At 39.5% G+C, this 21,477-nt stretch overlaps 1 protein-coding gene and 1 non-coding gene across 2 annotated transcripts; both read left to right on the top strand.

Annotated features, from left to right (window-relative positions):
* The first annotated feature begins 14,223 nt into the window (after positions 1-14,223).
* On the top strand, positions 14,224-14,297 carry TRNAR-UCG (transfer RNA arginine (anticodon UCG)). Its single transcript has one exon. It is a non-coding gene; the product is annotated as a tRNA-Arg (tRNA).
* Positions 14,298-14,793: 496 nt separating this feature from the next.
* Positions 14,794-20,674, top strand: LOC143893105 (2-oxoglutarate-dependent dioxygenase DAO-like). Its single transcript, XM_077398069.1, has 4 exons — positions 14,794-15,378; positions 19,023-19,025; positions 19,113-19,425; positions 20,104-20,674. The coding sequence occupies exons 1-4, from the start codon at positions 15,050-15,052 to the stop codon at positions 20,362-20,364; spliced, it is 906 nt and encodes a 301-aa protein (XP_077254184.1). The 5' UTR covers positions 14,794-15,049; the 3' UTR covers positions 20,365-20,674.
* The last annotated feature ends 803 nt before the right edge of the window (positions 20,675-21,477 follow it).

The following is a 21,477-nucleotide window of genomic DNA, read 5'->3' as shown; positions in this document are numbered from 1 at the left end:
GAGTAGAGACCAACAAATATGGGTAACAGAGCCACAATCATGTGGCTCCTTCCTACACTATGACCATGGCTAGATCCAATTATCTGGCTATCGATGCCTTAATTTTTCTTTATTTTTCGTTATCTACGTTCTTGTAAGGTTTCAGTCACTTATATTTTCGGTCATTTCATTTTACACACTTACTTTCTATCATTTATATTTATACGGAAGTGTGCCTTCATCTAGATATTTCCTTCTTTATTGAAATTCATATGAAACTTTACGCGTCATTATAGTTTCAAATTGTCACGGAATATATATCTATCTACTATAATAAGCTGGATGGAAAAGAAGAGAATTTTTTGAAAATTCTATGAGAATTACACATCACTTTTTTCACTTTTTTAACAAATGCACCCATTCAACTCACATATTTTCAATCCTACCCCCTCCTTTATGCTTTTAACAAAGGCACCCATTAAAGCCATATAATTTCAATCTTACCCCTGTCCTTTATGGTTTTTTAATAACAAATCTATAGAGTGATCTTGACCATTCGATTTAAGAGGAATTATGGAAACATCTATAGATTGGAGGGCTAGTCTCAGCCTATGGAAATGATTTTTGGGGCACAACCTATTTATGTTGTGTTCCATCACATGGACGGTTTGGATCAACCTATGACGTGGTCCGTACAGTTCTTTGTCGGCCCGTGCATCGCTCGGGGTTTTTTACTAGTATACTATATAGTAGAAGAGAAAAGAAGAGAATTTTCTGAATTTTTTAAAAATTCTATGAGAATTACACATCACTTTTTTTGACTTTTTTTAACAAATACACCCATTCAACCCACATATTTTCAATCCTACCCCCTCCTTTATGCTTTTTAACAAAGGCACCATTAAAGCCACATAATTTCAATCTTACCCCCCTCCTTTATGCTTTTTTAATAAAAAATCTATAGGGTGATCTTAACCATCCGATTGAAGAGGAATTATGGAAACCTCTATAGATTAGAGGGCTATGATCAGCTTATGGAAATGATTTTTGGGGCACAACCTGTTTATGTTGTGTTCCATGACATGGACTGTTTGGATCAACCTATGACGTGGTCCGTACAGTTCTTTATCTGCCTGTGCATCGCACAGGGTTTTTTACTAGTATACTATATAGTAGAAGATAAAAGAAGAGAATTTTTTTAATTTTTTGAAAATTTTATGAGAATTACACATCACTTTTTGACTTTTTTTAACAAATGCATCCATTCAACCCACATATTTTCAATCCTACGACCTCCTTTATGCTTTTTAACAAAGGCACCCATTAAAGCCACATAATTTCAATATTACCCCCCTCATTTATGCTTTTTTAATAAAAAATCTATAGGGTGATCTTAACCATCCGATTGAAGAGGAATTATGGAAACCTCTATAGATTAGAGGGCTAGGATTAGCTTATGGAAATGATTTTTGGGGCACAACCTATTTATGTTGTGTTCCATCACATGGACGGTTTAGATCAACCTATGATGTGGTCTATACAATTCTTTGTCGGCCCGTGCATCGCACGGGGTTTTTTGCTAGTATATATCTACTATAATAAGCCGGGATGAAAAGAGAGTTTTTTCGATTTTTTTGAAAAATCCGTGAGAATTACACCTCACATTTTTTGACTTTTTTTAACAAATGCCCCCATTCAACTCATATAATTGCAATCCTACCCCCCTCCTTTATGCTTTTAACAAAGGCACCCATTAGATCATATAATTTCAATCCTACCCCTCCTTTATGCTTTTAACAAAGGCACCCATTAGAGCCGTATAATTTCGATCTTACCCCCCTCCTTTATGTTTTTTAATTAAAAAACTATAGGGTGGTCTTGACCATCCGATTTAAGATAAGAGGAACTTTTAACAAAGGAACCCATTAGATCATATAATTTCAATCCTACCCCTCCTTTATGCTTTTAACAAAGGCACCCATTAGAGCCGTATAATTTTGATCTTACCCCTCTCCTTTATGGTTTTTTAATTAAAAAACTATAGGGTGATCTTGACCATCCGATTTAAGATAAGAGGAATTATGGAAACATCTATAGATTGGAGGGCTAGGATCGGCCTATGGAAATGATTTTTGGGGCACAACCTATTTATGTTGTGTTCCATCACATGGACGGTTTGGATCAACCTATCACGTGGTCCGTACCGTTCTTTGTCGGCCCGTGCATCGCACGGGTTTTTTACTAGTATATATATAGATCGGAATGTAAACTAAGGGAATTATTTCAATTTCTCCCAAAAATCTGTGAGAATTACACATCACTTTTTTTGACTTTTTTTAACAAAGGCACCCATTCAACCCACATATTTACAATCCTACCCCCTCCTTTATGCTTTCTAACAAAGGCACTTGTTAAAGCCACATAATTTCAATCCTACCCCCTCCTTTATGCTTTTTAACAAAGGCACCCTTGAAAGCCACATAATTTCAATCTTACCCACATCCTTTATGCTTTTGTAATAAAAAATCTATAGGGTGATCTTAACCGTCCGATGTAAGAGGAACAACATATTATGGAAACCTTTATAGATTGGACGGCTAGGATCAGCGTATGAAAATGATTTATGGGGCACAACCTGTTGATGTTGTGTTCCATCACATGGATGGTTTGGATCAACCTGTGATGTGGTCCGTACAGTTCTTGGGCCGGGTACGGGTCCAAGATTCGGTCAAACCCTCCCATATTTTCCGAAATCTTTTTGATGGGCCCAAATATTAATTTCTTCAAATCTTTGAACGAGGTAGGTCCCACCTGTATTTTTCAAAATGAATTGTACGCACCACCCCATGATCCAAACCCTCCATTTGATAATCATAGCCCTCCGATCTAAAAACTACATATTACGGAAACCTCTATAGATTGGAGAGTTGTGATTATCCAATGGAAATGATTTTTGGGGCACGACCTATTTACATTGTGGCCCATCAAATGAATGGTTTCGATCATCCTATGGTGTGGGTCGTGCATTAACATTAAGGCCAAATTGTAGGCCCCACCCAGATTTTTCAAATTAAGTTCGCGGTCAACGCCATAGGATGATCCAAGCCGTCCATTTGATGGGCCGCGACGCAAATAGGTTGTGCCTCCAAAATCATTTTGATGGGATGATCGCAACCCTCCGATCTATAAGGTTTCCGTAATATGCAGTTTCTCTATTGTCTATCATGAGAAGCTAAATATAATATTTTCTCACTCCCCGTGTATCACACGGGGTATCCCACTAGTGTGTGTGTTTGTGTGTGTGTAATGGCCCTTTTCGCAGTTGGAATGGAGAGGGGTATGTTGGACACCTTAGGCTGGTTTCTCTCTTCTTCACATGGGCATGATTGCATAAATTCAAAGACCCAACGCATAGACAAGAAAACCACTGTTAAATTTGATTTCCATATCCATTAAACTCAATGTTGCTTGGAAGATTACAAAATAAAAGGAGGTAGATGATGCTCACTGCACCGGTTGCAAGAGGAGAAAGAACACACTGTTCTATTCACTCCCCTCACCATGCACAACTTCACTAGCTGTGTGATGTTCTTGGTTATCAACGAAACATAGTAGAAAATTTGCATAATGCTCTCATCCTTCACCATTTGTTACTTATAGCCTAATTACACCTACCCCAACACATATGGGTGTCTTTATCAATTCGACCCCCTTCTTTAGAGAATAACCAAGAGAGTGCTGCCCATGGATGGACACACCGGGTGCCACTATCATTTCAGGTCCATGATGAAATTGGCCAAAGAAGCCCTTGCATGATCATGTACTTCTTGACCCAATGCAACAAAAACGTTCAACTCACCCATACATGGGTGCCAATGTCATTTCTTCCCCAATGAAGAAATATTACAAAATATGTCCATCTCTTGGCCCCTTTGGACACTAGATGGCCCGTGGGCCCACATCCTAGAAAGAGATTCCCATTCCAATGTCCCCACAAGTGGGCCACTTCAATACGATCCAACCACACGAAGGATGCTCAAATACACAAAAAGGGCCCAACACAGCCCGATCCTTACACATCCACCCGGTCCACAACACTTGATCAATGTTCCTAAAAAGGAACATTACAAATCTCCCCTTCCCAAATTGCTTGCCCCCAAGCAATTGGAAGAGAAATGATACTACACTGTCATTGTGTCGTCCGCGGTCAAATGGGAATCTGCGCGGTACATGGGGATGATGCGCTTGATGAAGTCCATGAGCATCGAGCAAATACTGACAACAACATTGTCGATCAATGTTGGAGTTCCAAGGGTACTGCGTTGGTTCCTCGAAATTGGGAATAATTACTAGCAGAGCTTCTCCATGCATCATGTCCATAGGTGCCCCTCCCAGCAAGAGGGTCATCAAGGTAGGGGCATCCAAATCCATATCCTCATCATGGGACATGGACTGGAGTGGTAAACAAAGCACCTTGATTGTCTCCACCTCATATGGAGCCACATTGATGATCTGCATCTGAAGGCTTGGTCCCCCACCTAAAGTGCCATCCCTACTATCACTGTGATCATCAACAACCTCTTCACACTCGGCCTCTGATTTAGCACCAATGGTATCAATATGTGCTGGCATCTGCGGTGTGGGCGGAGGTAGTGGTGGTGTAGGCGTGCAAGTCAGCAGGGGTGGTGTTGGGGTAGGACTGCAAGTCACTAGGGCACTAACTTCGCTCTCAAATGATGTCATTATATCCTCATAAACTATTGGTCGGCATGGATGAAGGGTTGGTATGTCTATGGTAAGGGATGTAGAGGCGCTCTCCAAATCAGGAGGCATAGTCACCACCCTAAAATTGTTCCCCTTGTTTGAGCGAGTTGTCAAGCACTCTATAGCCTTGACTAGGGTGCGCTCAAGGCGGGCAAAGCGGGTGTCAATAGCATAAGCAAAGCGTGCTACCAACCTCTCCTCTGCATCATTTTTCATAGGCCTTCTCTGTGTGGACTCCATGGGGACTCTGCAAATCAGTCCACCTATGGAGAATGCGGTCCTTTTAATTTCTCAAGCTGTCTTACAGACCACCGGACACATGGTTGGTGTGCAGTCCCAAATCAACTATGTAGTCCCCTCATGGACCACACGACAAACATTTGGTGTGCATAGCGAAAGACCTTGATACCTCCTTGTAGCAGCTCCTATACAACACCCATGTTTGAAGTATCCATGCCACACAATCACCACTTCAACGGCCAATGCTTGATGCGCCACAAAGTGCTAACAAGCAATAGTTGTGCAAACTCCTTTGATGTCTCACAGTGTACAACACAAACAATTGGCATGCAGGTTTGAGCAACGGCAGATTTGAGCCACCTCCCTTTGAAATATGGGTTCTTGTAGTCCTTCCTCAAAAACCTAGGGGGCGCCACAGCTTGATCATCAACAGTTAGCAAGTCTCATTGCAGCATTGGAGCATTTCATGGAACATCTAGGGGCGTCCGTGCCTTGGCATTTCAGCAGCCCGAAACTGGCCAGAGCTATGCACTTCTCTTCAGGTTTTCTACAAACAGTTGGTGTGCAGTCCCATTTTGGATGTGCAGTCCCTCATAGACAACTCGACGAATTGTTGGTGTGCCTACGAAAATACCTTGATACCTTGTTGTAGTAGCTCTTATACAACACTTGTGTTTGTAATTTCTGTCCGCGCAATCACCGCTTCAAGGAGCGATGCTTGAAGTCTCACAAACTTCCCAACAATAATGGTTGTGCAAACTCCTTTGATGTCTCACAGAGCACCCAACAAACAATTAGCATGCAAGCTTTATAGATTGGGGTGTGCTGTTTTGAGTTATGCCCCTTCCTATACGGTTTGCATAGCCCTTTCTTCAAGCAGTCGGGGTACACCACGGATGATAGTTGTCCCTTGTAGAATGGTTCTTGTAGGACTTTCTTCAAACACCTAGGGGGCGCCAATGGAGGAATGTCACAACAACTCAAAATTTGCTAGTCTCACTTGAGCAATTCGTCGAACACCTAGGAGGTGTCAGTAGCTAGGCTTTTTTTTTTTTTTTTTTTTTTTTTTTTTTTCCAGCCCAAACACCGACCAGAAAACGTTTTTGCCCTTGGGCCTTTTCTCAAACAGTTGGTGGGCGTTGTTGCAAGTGTATTTCTGCAGTTCAAAAACTGCCCAAAACCGTGACCTTCAGTTGGAACTTTCCACAAACACGTGGTGGTGTAGTTCTTGGGGACGTGCAGGTTTAACTTAAGCCCTTCAGTAAACTGGTTCACACAGGCATTTCGTCAAACACCTAGAGGGCAACACAGCTGGAACATCTTAGCAACAAATAAATTGTCAATTTCATTTGAGCATTTTGTCAAACAGCAAGAGTATATCTTGGACAAGGTGTTTCTACAGCCCAAACTGTCCTGAACAGTGCGCTTCAATCGGTCCTCTTCACAAACACTTGGTGGGGGACGTTTTGGCTAGAGTGATCTACCAACTCAACACAAACTACACTGCTGTTTTTCACAGTAACTCCTTCATAACTTGGGCTTCCAAGGCTGGCAGGATGCAGCTTTGATACCACTTGTAATGGCCCTTTTCGCAGTTGGAATGGAGAGGGGTATGTTGGACACCTTAGGCTGGTTTCTCTCTTCTTCACATGGGCATGATTGCATAAATTCAAAGACCCAACGCATAGACAAGAAAACCACTGTTAAATTTGATTTCCATATCCATTAAACTCAATGTTGCTTGGAAGATTACAAAATAAAAGGAGGTAGATGATGCTCACTGCACCGGTTGCAAGAGGAGAAAGAACACACTGTTCTATTCACTCCCCTCACCATGCACAACTTCACTAGCTGTGTGATGTTCTTGGTTATCAACGAAACATAGTAGAAAATTTGCATAATGCTCTCATCCTTCACCATTTGTTACTTATAGCCTAATTACACCTACCCCAACACATATGGGTGTCTTTATCAATTCGACCCCCTTCTTTAGAGAATAACCAAGAGAGTGCTGCCCATGGATGGACACACCGGGTGCCACTATCATTTCAGGTCCATGATGAAATTGGCCAAAGAAGCCCTTGCATGATCATGTACTTCTTGACCCAATGCAACAAAAACGTTCAACTCACCCATACATGGGTGCCAATGTCATTTCTTCCCCAATGAAGAAATATTACAAAATATGTCCATCTCTTGGCCCCTTTGGACACTAGATGGCCCGTGGGCCCACATCCTAGAAAGAGATTCCCATTCCAATGTCCCCACAAGTGGGCCACTTCAATACGATCCAACCACACGAAGGATGCTCAAATACACAAAAAGGGCCCAACACAGCCCGATCCTTACACATCCACCCGGTCCACAACACTTGATCAATGTTCCTAAAAAGGAACATTACAGTGTGTGTGTGTATAGGAGGTGTTGGGGTAAAAATCTGACCTCCAATGAAGGGCCGACACATGGCGCTGAGGTGTTCGGAGGTGCCATGATATCCTAAAGCCAGATACTGGCACAAAGGACATTTTTCACGTCTTCCAGAAGCCTTAAATTGAGCCCCAAAAGGTAACCTCGCGGGTGGTGAGCTAAACATAGAAACCGCCTTCCAATCACAAAGACTCTGTGAAAACAACCAATTGCTTCAAAGCTCAAGCTGTTAGAGTGGGTGTTATTTAATCATTTATACTTCAACACTCCCCCTCACGTGTGGCCCCTCTTTTTTGGATTAGCTATGCACATGGCACGAGTGACCCCTCTTCTAGGTTGGCCGTACATGTGAATTTTTAATATTATTGATTTTTAATAATTGATTGTTGGGTTTTGAACCTAAGATATGCCATGGGGCGAGAGCTCTGATACCATGTGAAAGAACCAATTACTCCAAAACTTAAGCTATTAGAGTGGGTACATGTTATTTAATCATTTACACGTCCACAGTCTCCAAGAATGGCAGGTTTCCTAAACTGTCGTCGACTCCGAGTCTATATAAAGGGACCAAACTCCAAGGAACGCAGAGAATAACAACAATCTCACTCTATCGTGGACTCTGAATCTATACAAAGGGGCCAAACTCTAAGGAATGAGGCGAATAACAACAGTCCCACTCTCCAACTTCGTTCTCAGCTCTGCCTGCCTTTGCTCAGTTCTTATTGTTGGTGCGCACCCTGACTTAAGCACCGGAGGGTTCGCATAGTGGCCAAACTCCGGGCCCTCTGACGAGTTCTTATTCGTAGGTTCTAGGTCATCCGAAGAAGCTGGGCCCATCGCGGGACCACCAAGCCTGACAACCCCAATGTAGATTTTACACCAACAGGTGGTAACTTCAAGCTGTTCGTTTAAGAATCCCTATGGGCAGCCCGCTACTGTGTCTGCCAACTCAAGGTCTCTATAATGACATGTTGAAAAAATTGCACTGTTCAAATATTTGTTACAATTTGATTATGAGGCCGCTTCACCTACGTCGTGACGCAACGCAAATGTGTTCGTCGTCTATCCAAAACCGTCTGATCCTTTCGACGGATGAGGTTAAATGGTTTCATAACCTAAGACAAAAGGTATCCCATAGCCTTTTTCACCACTATTCCTATTTTTTAGGGCGATAATATCGTCCTTGTGAAGATTTTTTCTTGCCCTTTACCTTTTCTAAGTAGGAAGACTCGACGAGACATGGAAGATAAATCTTGGTGTTATGCGTGTTCTTTCCCTTTGATTGAACCAACATGATAGCCACCATGGTAGCAAAAGATCCTTCGGATCTACTCTAATATCGAATTTGAACCTTCTTAAAAACCTAGTAGCAAAAAATGTTACTCCAAGAAATCAAGTCAATTAACATGTTGTATCTCAGTGAGGCTGCAGTATAGCAAGCCTGTGAGCTATTCAAACGATTCATGGTGGAAAATTTTGTAGATATGACTGACCAAGTTTACAAAATATCAAAGATTACATCAGGAATAAAGGAAGATTTTGTTATCAGTGTCATTGAAAATCGTCACTTTTTGTTGGAATGGACAAATGAAAATGATTTTTCAAGCAATTTGGATGAAAGTTAATCTCCATATCAAAAACTATCTCAGTTGCTTTTTAAGTTGAACACACCAATTTAGATCTGGTTATGAAGTATCCATGTCTTCTGACAAACTCCTCCATCTCTCTCCACAAAAAATCAATAGGTTGAAGAAGGGCAAGAAAAAATCTCTGTCTGACATGGAAAATCCCATTTTTCACTGCGATTGGGATTTGGGTGTGGATCGCCAGAACGATATTCTTGCCCTAAAAAATAGGAAAGGTGGTGGAAAAGGCTATGGAATAGCTTTTTGTACTAGGATATAAGACCATTTAATCTCATTCGTCAGAAGGATCAGACACTTCTGGGGTGGGCGACAAATGCCTTTGTGCTGCGTCTCAATGTAGGTGTAACGACCTCTTTGATTATAGTATACATATGTTTTGCGTAATCAAATCATAAGAATGCGAAATTGAGGTAGTTGAGCGTGATATGAAGAATGATCAACGTCTTCTGCTCTCTCCATAGTAACCTTATGTGTATTCCAATTGGGAGAATAACGATAATACGGTTGCGTTTGGATTGCTGGAATCGGGAATTGGTATAGGTTTCCGATTCCAATTTTAGGCGATTCCGGCATTTGGGTTCGTTTGCAAAATGGAATGGGAAACAATACTCAACTCTGATTGAAAAGAAAACGACGGAATATTTGGTACTTTTTGTTTCTTGCCCAAGGGAGTGGTATTCTAATTCTTGGAATGGAGAGAAAAAAACGGCGTTAAATGTCCTCCTAAAGGCGCCTAACCAAATGTACATTAATTCCAAATTATTCTCTTATAAGATTTTTGATTTATAAATTTCTTTTGAGAGGGGTTATTTATATATTTAAATCCGACCGGTAAGGAGTGAAAATGACCAAATTATCCCTAAGGCGTGGAAAATGACTAAAATGCCCACATCGTATAAAAATGATCAAAATACGTTATATCTGGTAAAAATGGCTAGAATGCCCTTGAGTTATGAAAAATTAAAATATCTCCATGATATAAACAATGATCAAAATAATCCAATTGGGTAAAAATGACTAGAACACCCTGCGTCATGGAAAATGACAGAAATACCCCTATATCGAGTGAAAATGACAAAAATACCCCTAAGTAGTGGAAAATGACTAAAATATCCTTATGACATAAAATGATCAAAATACCCCTTATAGGATAAAATGACTAGAATACCGCTGAGTCGTGGAGAATACTGAAATACCCCAACATCGGGTAAAATGACTAAGATAGCACTGAGTCATGCTAAATAAATAATATACCTCCAAGATATAAAATGATCAAAATACTTTGTATCATGTGAAAATGACCAGAATAACCCCGAGTCATGAAAAATGACCATAATACCCCCAGTCATGGAAAATGACTAAAATATCCCCATGACATAAAAATGATCCAAATAGCACATATCGAGTAAAATGACCAGAAAAATGTTGAGTCGTGAAAAATAAAAAAAATACTCCCTGTATCGGGTAAAATGACCAAAATACCCCTGAGTTGTGGAAAATGGCAGAAATACCCCTCATAGTTTTTTGACATGTTATATTTTAGTTGGATTCTAGTTTGAGTTACCTCCTTTATTTCTCTTAATAAATTTTGTTGTTTCTTCTTTAATGATTCTATCCGACGTATTATTTTTTATTGTTATCTTAGCAACGACATTTCTATGGTGTCAATGCCTTAGTAATATATATTGTTTTACAATTTATTAAAAAAAGAACTCTTATTGATTAAGATATTATGAAATATTTATTGAAAATTTGATTCCATTCCGACGTTGGTCTGGACGGTACCAAAAGCTAGAATCAAAATCACGTTGATTCCTTAGATGAATTCTAGTGCTTACACAAACACTAGAATTGGAATTGTTATTATGTTTTCAACTGGATTTGGAATTGGATTGGAATGTGATACCGATACTTATTCCAGATTCTCGCAATCCAAATGCATGCTATGTGTAAGAGAAGTGACCAATCCTATATTTATAATAATCAAAGAAAACCCTAGAGTCCATCCCTCTAGGGACTCTTGTTCCTTAAATAAGCCCACTTACCTTATTGGGCTTACATCGAGCACACACTCTTAGACCCATTACCATTCCCTTTCCAATGCGGCCGGTGTTTTTAAGGTGTTTCAGGCTCAAAACCTTATTGATCGATAACCATTTATGATCTGATTTGGATTGCACTTTAATAATAAAACATTCTCTACAATCCAGTTTTTACAAAAGCCAAAATATGTGCTATGCAAGTCCATTAAAATTCTTACATATAGAACTTGTATGTCGAAAGTTGCTTATTTTTTCCATTGGTCAAACTTGAAACCATCTTGTGTAAATGATTTTTTGAACACTCCAACTCTTAGGCCCTGTTTATTTAAGATTATGAGAACCGATTGTGAGTCCCAAACTGATTATTAAATTCAAAATTAAACTGAATAATTAAGGTTAAATCATGTTAAGATATAACCCACTAAGTGCAGAATCTAAATCGTGTCAATTTTAAACTGTCTTCCAAACTCTACTGTGTGCTAGACTAGTTGCTAACACTTTGGTTCTATTGAGGCATATTGTTATTTCATGCATACAAAATCTATTTTAACTCTACACAATCTCCTTACATTTTTGCCAAACTCTTTTTTTTTTTGGGGGGGTAGGTTTTTTGCCAAACTCTTCTTTGAATTTTGCAAATAAAGTATAATTGTTTATTCGACACATGATTACTCTTAACATGTTTCAACTATATTTCTAATCCTTACTATACTAAAAGCGAGAATCCTATATTTTTCGGCACGTTCTTTCCTGCTATTGCCTTATGCATCCCGCCTTAATTTCCGTCAAGTCCCACGTATGTCCTTTTTCACTACTTCTTTTTCGTCATTTCCGCTTCTCATATGCCCTTGCACATGAGTTAAAAAAAGACGCCATCTGTCTCCTTTTTATGCCTCTTTTGCCCGTAATTGTCATATTTTATTACTGCTTCCATTTTCCCGTAACTTTTCATTTAAAACTTAGTGCCTGCATGATTATTATTTATTGCTAGCCACCTTTGCACAAATTGTACTTCTGCCAATCTTTGCAGCAAAGGATGGGCGACAAGCAGACAAGTAGCCTCAGCGAAGGTGGCTAGCAAATCTCTATACAAAAAAAAAAATTCTTCAAAAAAAACATCAAAATTCTGGTTGACTCGCGGGTCAACCCGGCCCACACGGGCCAGGTGCAGGTCCAAGCCCAATGACCCATAAAAATTTTCGGGTGATTTTGACCCGACTGTTTGACCCGTTTCCCCATGATTTAGAGGGAAATGATGTGATTATGAGAGTTTTTGTAGTGTAAGTCCTGATAGTGAGTATTTTTTTTTAAAAAAGTACTGTATGGCTTACATCGTAGGATGATCCAAAACCGTCCATTTCATGGGCCACAATGTAAGTAGGTTGCGTGTCAAGATTCATTTCCATAGGATAATTACAACCCTCCAACCAATAAATGTTTCCTAAATATGTCGTTCCTCTATACACTCCAGGGTTAGGATCATCGCATGGAAATGTGTTTTTTGGGAACACCCTATGCACGATGTGGCCCATCAATTGGACGGTTTGGATCATCCTATGGGGTAAGTTATACAGTACTGTTTTTTTTAATAGGGAGTGTAAGAAATATGTTTTTGGTTTGCAAGCTTTGTCACAAAATTCTTGTTAGAATATATATGATGTAAGCCCATGTAGTGAAGTATTTTTTAATAAGCTGGTAGGGGTCCCCGCAAAACGCCAACACACCTATCAAAAACGAAAAAATTGTACTGAATATTTTACGGCCCATACCATAGGATGATTCGAACTGTCCATTTAATGGTCCAAACCGTCCATTTCCGGGTGATTTTGACCCGGCCCATTTGATCCATTTCCCCATGATCTAGAGGGAAATGATGTGATTATGAGAGTTTTTATATAGTTTAAGTCCTGAGAGTGAGTATTTTTTTTTTGAAAAAGTACTGTATGGCTTACATTGTAGGATGATCTAAACCGTCCATTTCATGGGCCACAATGTAAGTAGGTTGTGTGCCAAAATTCATTTCCATAGGATAATTACAACCCTCCAACCAATAAATGTTTCCTAAATATGCCGTTTCTCTATAGACTGCAGGGCTAGGATCATCACATGGAAATGTGTTTTTTGAGAACACCCTATTTACGATGTGGCCCATCAATTGGACAGTTTGGATCCTCTTATGGTGTAAGTTATACAGTACTGTTTTTTTTTAATAGTAAGTGTTAGAAATATGTTTTTGGTTTACAGGCTTTGTCACAAAATTCTTGTTAGAATATATATGGTGTAAGGCTGTAAGCAATTGTAATGAAGTATTCTTTAATAAGCCGGTATGGGTCCCTGCAAAACCCCAACTTACCTCTCAAAATAGATAAAATTGTACTGAATTTTTTACGGCCTACACCATAGGATGATCCAAACCGTCCATTTAATTGGCCACAATATAAATTGATTGTTCCCAAAAAATAATTTACAGATGATAATCCTTTGTTGACGCACGTGCATTAGCATTTTTACTAGTATAAGAAAGAAAGAAAGAAAGAAAGAATATAAATCTTTCTTCCTTGTCTTAAGTAAGAGCTACTACTCAACAGGGCATCTAGGGTAGGTGTTGCCTAGAGCATAATGGGTCCATCTGTCGGGGGAATGTCTCTTGGGGTTGTTCTCCATGACATAGCAAGTGGGTTTTTTTTTTTTTTTAAAAAAAATCGTTGGAAAGGCTAGCTGTTCTCCATTGAGATTGAGAACAGCTCCAATGCACACGGTACAGGTACAGGTACAGCTATAGAATCACAATAATAGCATCTTTTATCTAAGAATTGTTATCCCATGGATACCAACCTCATTAGTTAAATATTTATCAAATATGATTGATAACTCATCAATGACTCATAGGCATAACTATAGAATTGATTGCAGAATTAGGTAAGAAATTTAATTCTTATTTATTCCCTGCTTGTTTAAGATTATGGAAACCGATTGTGAGTGTCAAACTGATTATTGGACTCCAAATTATGTTTAAATTTGAGTCCAATAATAGGTTTAGCACTCATAATCGGTTGCCATAATCTAAAACAAACAGGACTATGTTTTCAGATATTATGATAAACACGAAACTCCTAAGACATGTAGACCGCATAGCGCAGTGGATTAGCGCGTTTGACTTCGGATCAAAAGGTCGTGGGTTCGACTCCCACTGTGGTCGATTGGAATGTTATCACAGTCCGTTTATTTTTGTCCTTAATGATAAATTGCACCCCCTGTAGGATAATTCACACCACTGTAACGTGATTTATATGGCAGACTTTAAGGCTTTTTTGACGTTTCAACTTTCAACGGGTGCGAATTTATCATCGCCCCGGAAAAAATATTATTCCCCGCGTTTAAAATGATTTTTATCCCAAAAATAAGGAGATGATTCTTTCACCCTGCCTTACGATAATGCGCCCCCTGTTAACGTCATTTACTCATTTGTGGGCAGACTTTAAGCTTTTTTGGGGGCGGCGCATTATCTTATACGTAGGGCCGAGGGGGGGGGGGGGGGGGCGGCTAAAAAACATAGGACTTTATGACGGGATCTTTTCTTAGGGGATGATATTTTCACCCCCCGACATTATAGTGTGATTTGATGTGAACAGTGGGCAACTTTAACTCTTTTTGACGTCAAACCACACTATCAGGGGGAGTGAAAATATCATCGCCCTTTTTTTATTTTCAAGAATAATCCGTGCCATTTCCGTGCATTGACTATCAGCTCAACAAAGCAACACTAAGCCGGCCTCACAAGGAATCAAATTTACCAGATTACTCCTTTTTCGTACCAAAATAACGAAATTAACCTTCACCTCTTTCCCCTTTTTAAACCCTGTAAACCCGGCAAAGAAGAAGAAGTACAGAAAAAAATAATTCTCCCCTTTCCCCCCTTTCTTGTTCCGATCCTTTTATTTTCTTCAGCTGATGGAAACTGAAATCCCAATAATAGATCTAAAAGACTTTCCAAGTCAATTATCAAAACTTATAGAAGCCTGTGAAGAATGGGGGTGTTTTCGGATCATCAATCATAAAATCCCCGAAGAGTTGTTATTAGAAATGAAAAGGGTCGTGAGATCTCTCTTTGACCTTCCGCCGGAGATTAAACGCCGGAATACTGGGGCAATCGCCAGTAGTGGCTACGTGGCACTCAGTCCTCAGAGTCCCATTTGCGAAGCTTTTGGCCTTTATGATGTCAATTCTTCTAACGCTGTTGAAGCTTTCTGTACGCAGTTGAACGCCACCCCTTGCCAGAGGTTTTTTTTTTTTTTTTTGGCCCTTTTACTTTGTCTTTTGTTTTCGAATCTTGGTTTTCTGATTTCTATAGGTAACTGATATTGGCACTGAATTATTTTAATAGTTGCACTAACTTACCTTGTCTTTTATTATTTAAGAGCTGTAAAAAGTTATTAGTACACTTACCAAAAAGGTGTCAAATACTCAAATGTTAATTAGAAAATAAAACGACAAGGTAAGTTAGTGCAATTATTAAAACATTGCAGTGCCAATATTAGTTGTCTGATATCGACAGAGTTTTGACTTGCAGTCTCTTTGGCTCTGTTTGGTTAGATGAGATTTTAGTGGAAGTAGTAGTCAACAAGGAGGTGGCAAGGGTGGGATATGTGTAGACTTGTCTGAGAAGATTAGAGGGAATTTTGGTAGTGTGTTTGGTTAGATGTCAAAGCATGTGAGAGAATGGAAGGGTGTCATTAACAAAATAAATAGTAGAAGAGAGAGAAAGAGGAGAGAGAAAGAGAGAGAAATAGAGAGAAAAGTAATGATTACACATGGCATTTCATATTCTACTCTTCTCCCCTCTAAAATTTACCAAAAACAAGGTTTGGCATTGGAAAAGTAGGGGAGGGGACAATCCCGCCACATAGGCGATGTCTCTTCCATATCTAGTAGTCCAATGGGATTTGAGCTAAAAAATGACAACCAAACAACATTTGGTATTTCATATTCCTAGAGATGCTCAGCCGTCTTCCCTACTTTTTGCAACCAAACAGAGCCAAATCAGGAGCTAGTTTTGCCACCCACTGTTTTTTGTCACTTTAGCCTCTTTTCGTTATTTGAGTGCTTCGAGTAAGACGTGGTTGTGTTACGGAGTTTCTAACATTGTCCTTGTTTCAACATATCATTAATAATCATTTTTTTTCCATGAAAAAAAAAAACCCTTATTTTTTTTTATGAAATTGCAACATAGGGACTCCTTGACACAAGTATGTCTTCTTTTATGTTTGGAATTTGCATGCGGAAGATTGTTTCTTGGAAAAATTGTTTCCTCTTGCAATTTTCGGGGTTCCACGCAAAAGCAGATAGTCCCAGATAAGTGAAATGGATGGGAATGGGTTATAAGCATGGTTTTAAATTTCAACTGAAAAGGCCGAAACCGAAACGTTTCGAAACTGAAATAATTGTAAATTTCGGTCGAAATTTCATTAATTTCGGCAATTTCGGCGAAATTTGTTAAAAAAATATTAATTTTTTATTCTTTTACAGAGTTTCGATTGAAATCACTGAAATTTCAATCCAAACAACAGCTGTTTCGAGTGCGTGTACCAAATTTCGACCGAAATTTTGGGATTTTGGCTCGGACGAAATTTTAGCCGAAACCGAAATTTAAAACCATGGTTATAACGTATAAGGGAATGGGCACCCTCCCTCTAAAGGCTAGATTTTAGGGGTGAGTTCTACTCGGTTAAATTCCCTACATTTTTAATAATAAATCAATGTCTCCAAGTGGGGGCTGAAGTGGCTAGTAATCAAAAAACATAAAATATAGAAAACAAGTTCCTTCGGGTTTGTAGATGCTATCATGAAAAAAAAATCACGTTAGCCAAGCGTGCCCCAAAATGACTTTTTTTGTCTATTTTTTTCTATGGACTTTCTTTTCCCTTGATCCATAGCCCTATGGGGTCCCACATTTTGTTTCGAACCTAAATCGGTTTGTAACGGATTTGATCTTCTCGGAGGGAAGATCAGCCTCTTGACCCACTTCGGGGGAAGGGTCGTCCTCCTTTCTGTGCAAAAGACAGAGTTTCTCAAACACGTTTCTTCGTTAATTTGAAAATAGCCTATTACAAATTATTTATACCACTAAAAAGCAAGAGACCTAATCCTATAAAACTCTTAAAGATATTACCACTAACCCTTATCTAAATCTAGGTACGTAACACATTTTTCTGAAGAAATGCAAGGGGGGTTTCAAATACAGGTAAGCCCCTACTTGTTTAATGATTCTACTTCAAGCCATACATTTGTTTGAATAAAGGCCATGAAAATCTTTAAATTATATAAGCCTTCACGAAGGGTTATGAATATCAAACAGTGGAACCATACACAAATGTTTACAAGATAAAAAGGTTAGAGTGGTCTGAATCGTCTGATACATGAGACTTTTGGTATATAGCCCCATCAATAGTTAATTTGAATAGATGAATTGTTTGGATAACCAGAAGTCAGCCTTATACTTTTGCCCGCATTTACATCACACATAGTCGGCCCTCTAATAATTAATATTCCTGGTGACTACATTTTAATATAAAGTATTAAAGAGTATTAATTATTAGATGTGTCCCCTCCTCCCCTTAGCACTTCCTCCTTCCTTCGTCCAACTCTCTATCCTTGTCATGTCTATGTTCCTGGTGAACGGAGTTTTATGTATGTTTGTATAGTACGAAGGGCATCCAATGACCTCCTACTACCACTAACAGGCAGCAGGAGTATGGTGTTGTTGCCTGCTGCCTTGCATCTGTTGTTGGTGCCACCACCACTGCTACGCCAGAGTTCATAGCTGCAACGATCACTACAATGGATTATACTAAATATATTGAAGAACATTTCCCATGTACCTACATAAAGTATGTGCTTACATATAGTATGTAATTTGAACAACATTTCCTAAGAAAATATTCTCATATATCTTATATATCACTAGGGTTTTTCTATTTAAGTATTAGAAATAAGAGAGCAGGAACTATCGACGTAAGATTCCTAGTCTGAGTAATAAGATATAAGAGCTCAAGCCATTAAAAAAGGATATTAAGAAATTATAGAGGGAAATGACATCAGCACAACCATGCTTTTAAGGGTGTCAATTTTGGCTCGGGCTCGGAAGCTCGCTCGAGCGCGGCTCCATAAAAGCTCGGCTCGAATCCTTAACGAGTCAAGCCGAGCCGGCAGGCTCGGCTCGTTAAGTAGGCCAGGCTCGGCTCGTTAAGGATTTAATATAATTAAATAAATAATATATATATATATATAATATATATATTAATATATACATTAAAAGGGTTGTCCAGGGCGTGAAAGGGGGGAGGCAAAATATGTCACTTTTTTTGGAACCCCATTTGTTACTTGGACCACCCCCCGTGGTGTAAAAAGAGTAGTCAAATTACACTAGATAGGGCTGTCCAGGGAAGATGAGGGGTGTGAATATATCATTGCTTTAATATATCCCAAGCTCGTTAAGGTTCGTGAGCCTGACCGAGCCGAGCCTGGTTCGAGCCCGAGCCGAGCTGCTCGGCTCGTTTACACCCCTACATGCTTTAATAGTTGCTCAAACACAGGTCGCATTTTACTTTTTAATTGGTTTGTAAGAGCATTTGGGAACTATAATAACCCTTGACAACTCTTTAAATATTAATAGACAAGACAAGCGAGCACAATTATCAAAACACGGTGGTGCTGATATCATTTCCCATTATAAATTTATGGAGTACTAATTATTAGAGTGCCAACTGTTACTCCTCTTTCATCGGGTGGTGTGTGACCATAGCTAGCAAAACATACAATAGCAAATAATGTAGAGACAAAAAAAGGTGTTTATAGGTAAAATCCCAAAAATTAAAGGCCTTAAAACAGAGCCTGATTATCAAGTGAGATAGCTTGCACACTAGAGTCAGTTTAAACTTTAAAGTAGAAAATGATGGTGAGTTAGACTTTATGCATTTTGAAGAAACTATGTTTCACCATCTCTCATTTGGCAGAGAAAAATCAAGTCATATTCTTATGAATTGCACGAGCTAGCAATGGACATTGGGCGCAAGATACAAGAGGGCATGGGTTTGAGCTGTGATTTGTTTAAGGGATGGCCATGCCAGTTCAGGATAAACAAGTACCACTTCACGGAAGAAACTGTAGGCTCCTCTGGAGTTATCATGCACACGGACTCTGGGTTTCTAACTATACTTCATGAAGATGATTGTGTTGGTGGTCTAGAAGTTATGGACAAAAAGGACGAATTCATTGCTGTTGATCCTGTTCCAGGCTCGCTACTTGTCAACATCGGCGATATTGCAAAGGTAACTGAAAATTATACTGAACTTCTAATTTCTCTTCATCGGTTGATACGTTTATAAGAGCAGCTACTTTAGTACCACTAAGTAACAATGTGGGCCCACTGTGTTTTTGGCTGATGGAGATAAGTTATCTAGTGTTTAAAAACACGGATGCGACGCGGAACGCAACCCAAAAAAATCCTTGTCGACTCGGCGCGGATGCGGCCCAGAACGCGGTTGACGCGGCTGAGTTCTCGGTTGATGCGGTCATAACTTGGGAGAGTCAAAGGAGTTTCTTTTGACTCTGTAGGGCCAATTGCGGAACGCGGATGCGGTGCATTGCAGACCCGGCCAAGGTAAAAGGGAGTTGACTCGGGGGAGTCAACGCGAACGCGGAGGAGTTTTAAAACAGTACCGAAGTTATCTACTCATCAATTAGATACACTAATCCCATATGTATGTATGTATGTCTGTACGTATGTATGAGTGTGTGTGGGGTTGTAGAATTTTCTACTTATGGCGAGAGTAAATAGCTTATTTTCTGCTTCCTGTAACTTCAAACATCAAGGTCAGCGTAGTTGTATAGTAAATAAATATGAATGTGCAGCTGAGGAATTCTGGGTATTTGTTTGAGGTTTGAGGGGGAAATTATGTTTATCTGACTCAAAAATGTCTCTGCATTTGCACATATGGGTAATGAAGGCATGGAGCAATGGTCGATTCTGCTGTGTGAAACACCGTGTCCAGTGCAAGGAAGCAGTGATACGTTTATCGGTTGCAATCCTTCTGCTGGGGCCAAGGGAGGAAACAGTGGAGGCACCACCAGAGTTCACGAATCCGGACATTCCTCGCTTCTACCTCCCTTTCAAATTTGAAGACTACCGAAAGCTCCGACACTCCAAGGGATTACGTGCTGGTGAAGCTCTTGCATTTTATACCACTCAAGCCCCTAACATTGCTTAATATGTAAGCCGTACTTCAATGCCTTTATTATAATAAAGCGTAAGAAACATCACAAGTTACAACAATATAAGCCCTCGATGCAGGTTTACAATGTAAATGTAATGTTTCTGCGAGAATATAGGGTGTATTAAGGTAAGCAGGTTTTTGGATTCTGTACGTGGTTGATCAGATGGATGTTCTTCATATGGCTAATTCTTATGCATCACTTATCAGGAAGCTATATTGCATTGTGACCCTCAACACACTTGTCGAACCTTCCTTTCAGCCTTGTTTGGATTGGTTTTGTTTGAGCTCCTAATAAACGGTCTTTCAAGCTCTTCTGTGTGCTACACTAGTTGCTAACTCTTGGTTCTATCGAGGCATATTGTTATTTCATGCATAAAAAATCTATTTTTACTCTACACAATCTCCTTACAAGTAGCTTTGCTACTGCCAAACTCTTCTTTGAATTTTGCAAGAAGAGTATAATTGTTTATTCGACACATGATTACTCTTAACATATTTCGACTCTATTTCTAGGGAAATGATATCAACACTAAGGTGTTACAATAAGAGGCGCTCAAGTCTCTTGTCGTTTAGTATTTAAAGGGCTTGAAAGAGCTTTTTGAAAACTGTAATATACTTCTAACAGCCCCTAAAATACTAAACGACAAGAGACTTGAGCGCCTCTTATTAAAACATGTGAGTGTTGATATCATTTCCCTAGCTACTACTCAATCCGATTATTTTTGTCCTTAATGGCCAGATTCATAAAAGTGTTAGAAACGATGATATTTCCACCCCTTCACTATTTCAGCGCTCCGATTGATTTTGCAATGATGATATTTTTTCCAGGGCACTGATAAATTCGCACCCTTTGTAGGATAATTGGCGCCCCTTTAACGTGAATTATATGGCAGATTTTAACGCTTTTTTGACGTTTCAATGGGTGCGAATTTATCATCGCCCTGGAAAAAAAATATTATTCCCCGTGTTTAAAATGATTTTTATGCCAAAAATATGGAGATGATTTTTTCACCCCCTTCAGGATAATGCGCCCACTGTGTAACGTCATTTGTGGGCAGACTTTAAGCTTTTTGGACGCCAAATCACGTTGCCCGGGGGCGCATTATC

Source organism: Tasmannia lanceolata, unplaced genomic scaffold (assembly GCF_043159265.1).
Source record: "Tasmannia lanceolata isolate RefF3 unplaced genomic scaffold, GAP_Taslan_0.1 ptg000015l, whole genome shotgun sequence".
NCBI lineage: Eukaryota > Viridiplantae > Streptophyta > Magnoliopsida > Canellales > Winteraceae > Tasmannia > Tasmannia lanceolata.
Note: the sequence above shows the minus strand (reverse complement) of the source record. Positions and strands in the feature narration are given on the sequence as shown.

What these genes read in the sequence shown, in the direction of transcription:
- LOC143893105 (XM_077398069.1), top strand. Translation starts at nt 15,050, where the DNA reads ATGGAAACTGAAATCCCAATAATAGATCTAAAAGACTTTCCAAGTCAA. An exon ending in ACATCGGCGATATTGCAAAG is followed by an intron (nt 19,426 to 20,103) that starts GTAACTGAAAAT and finishes TGGGTAATGAAG; the next exon opens with GCATGGAGCAATGGTCGATT.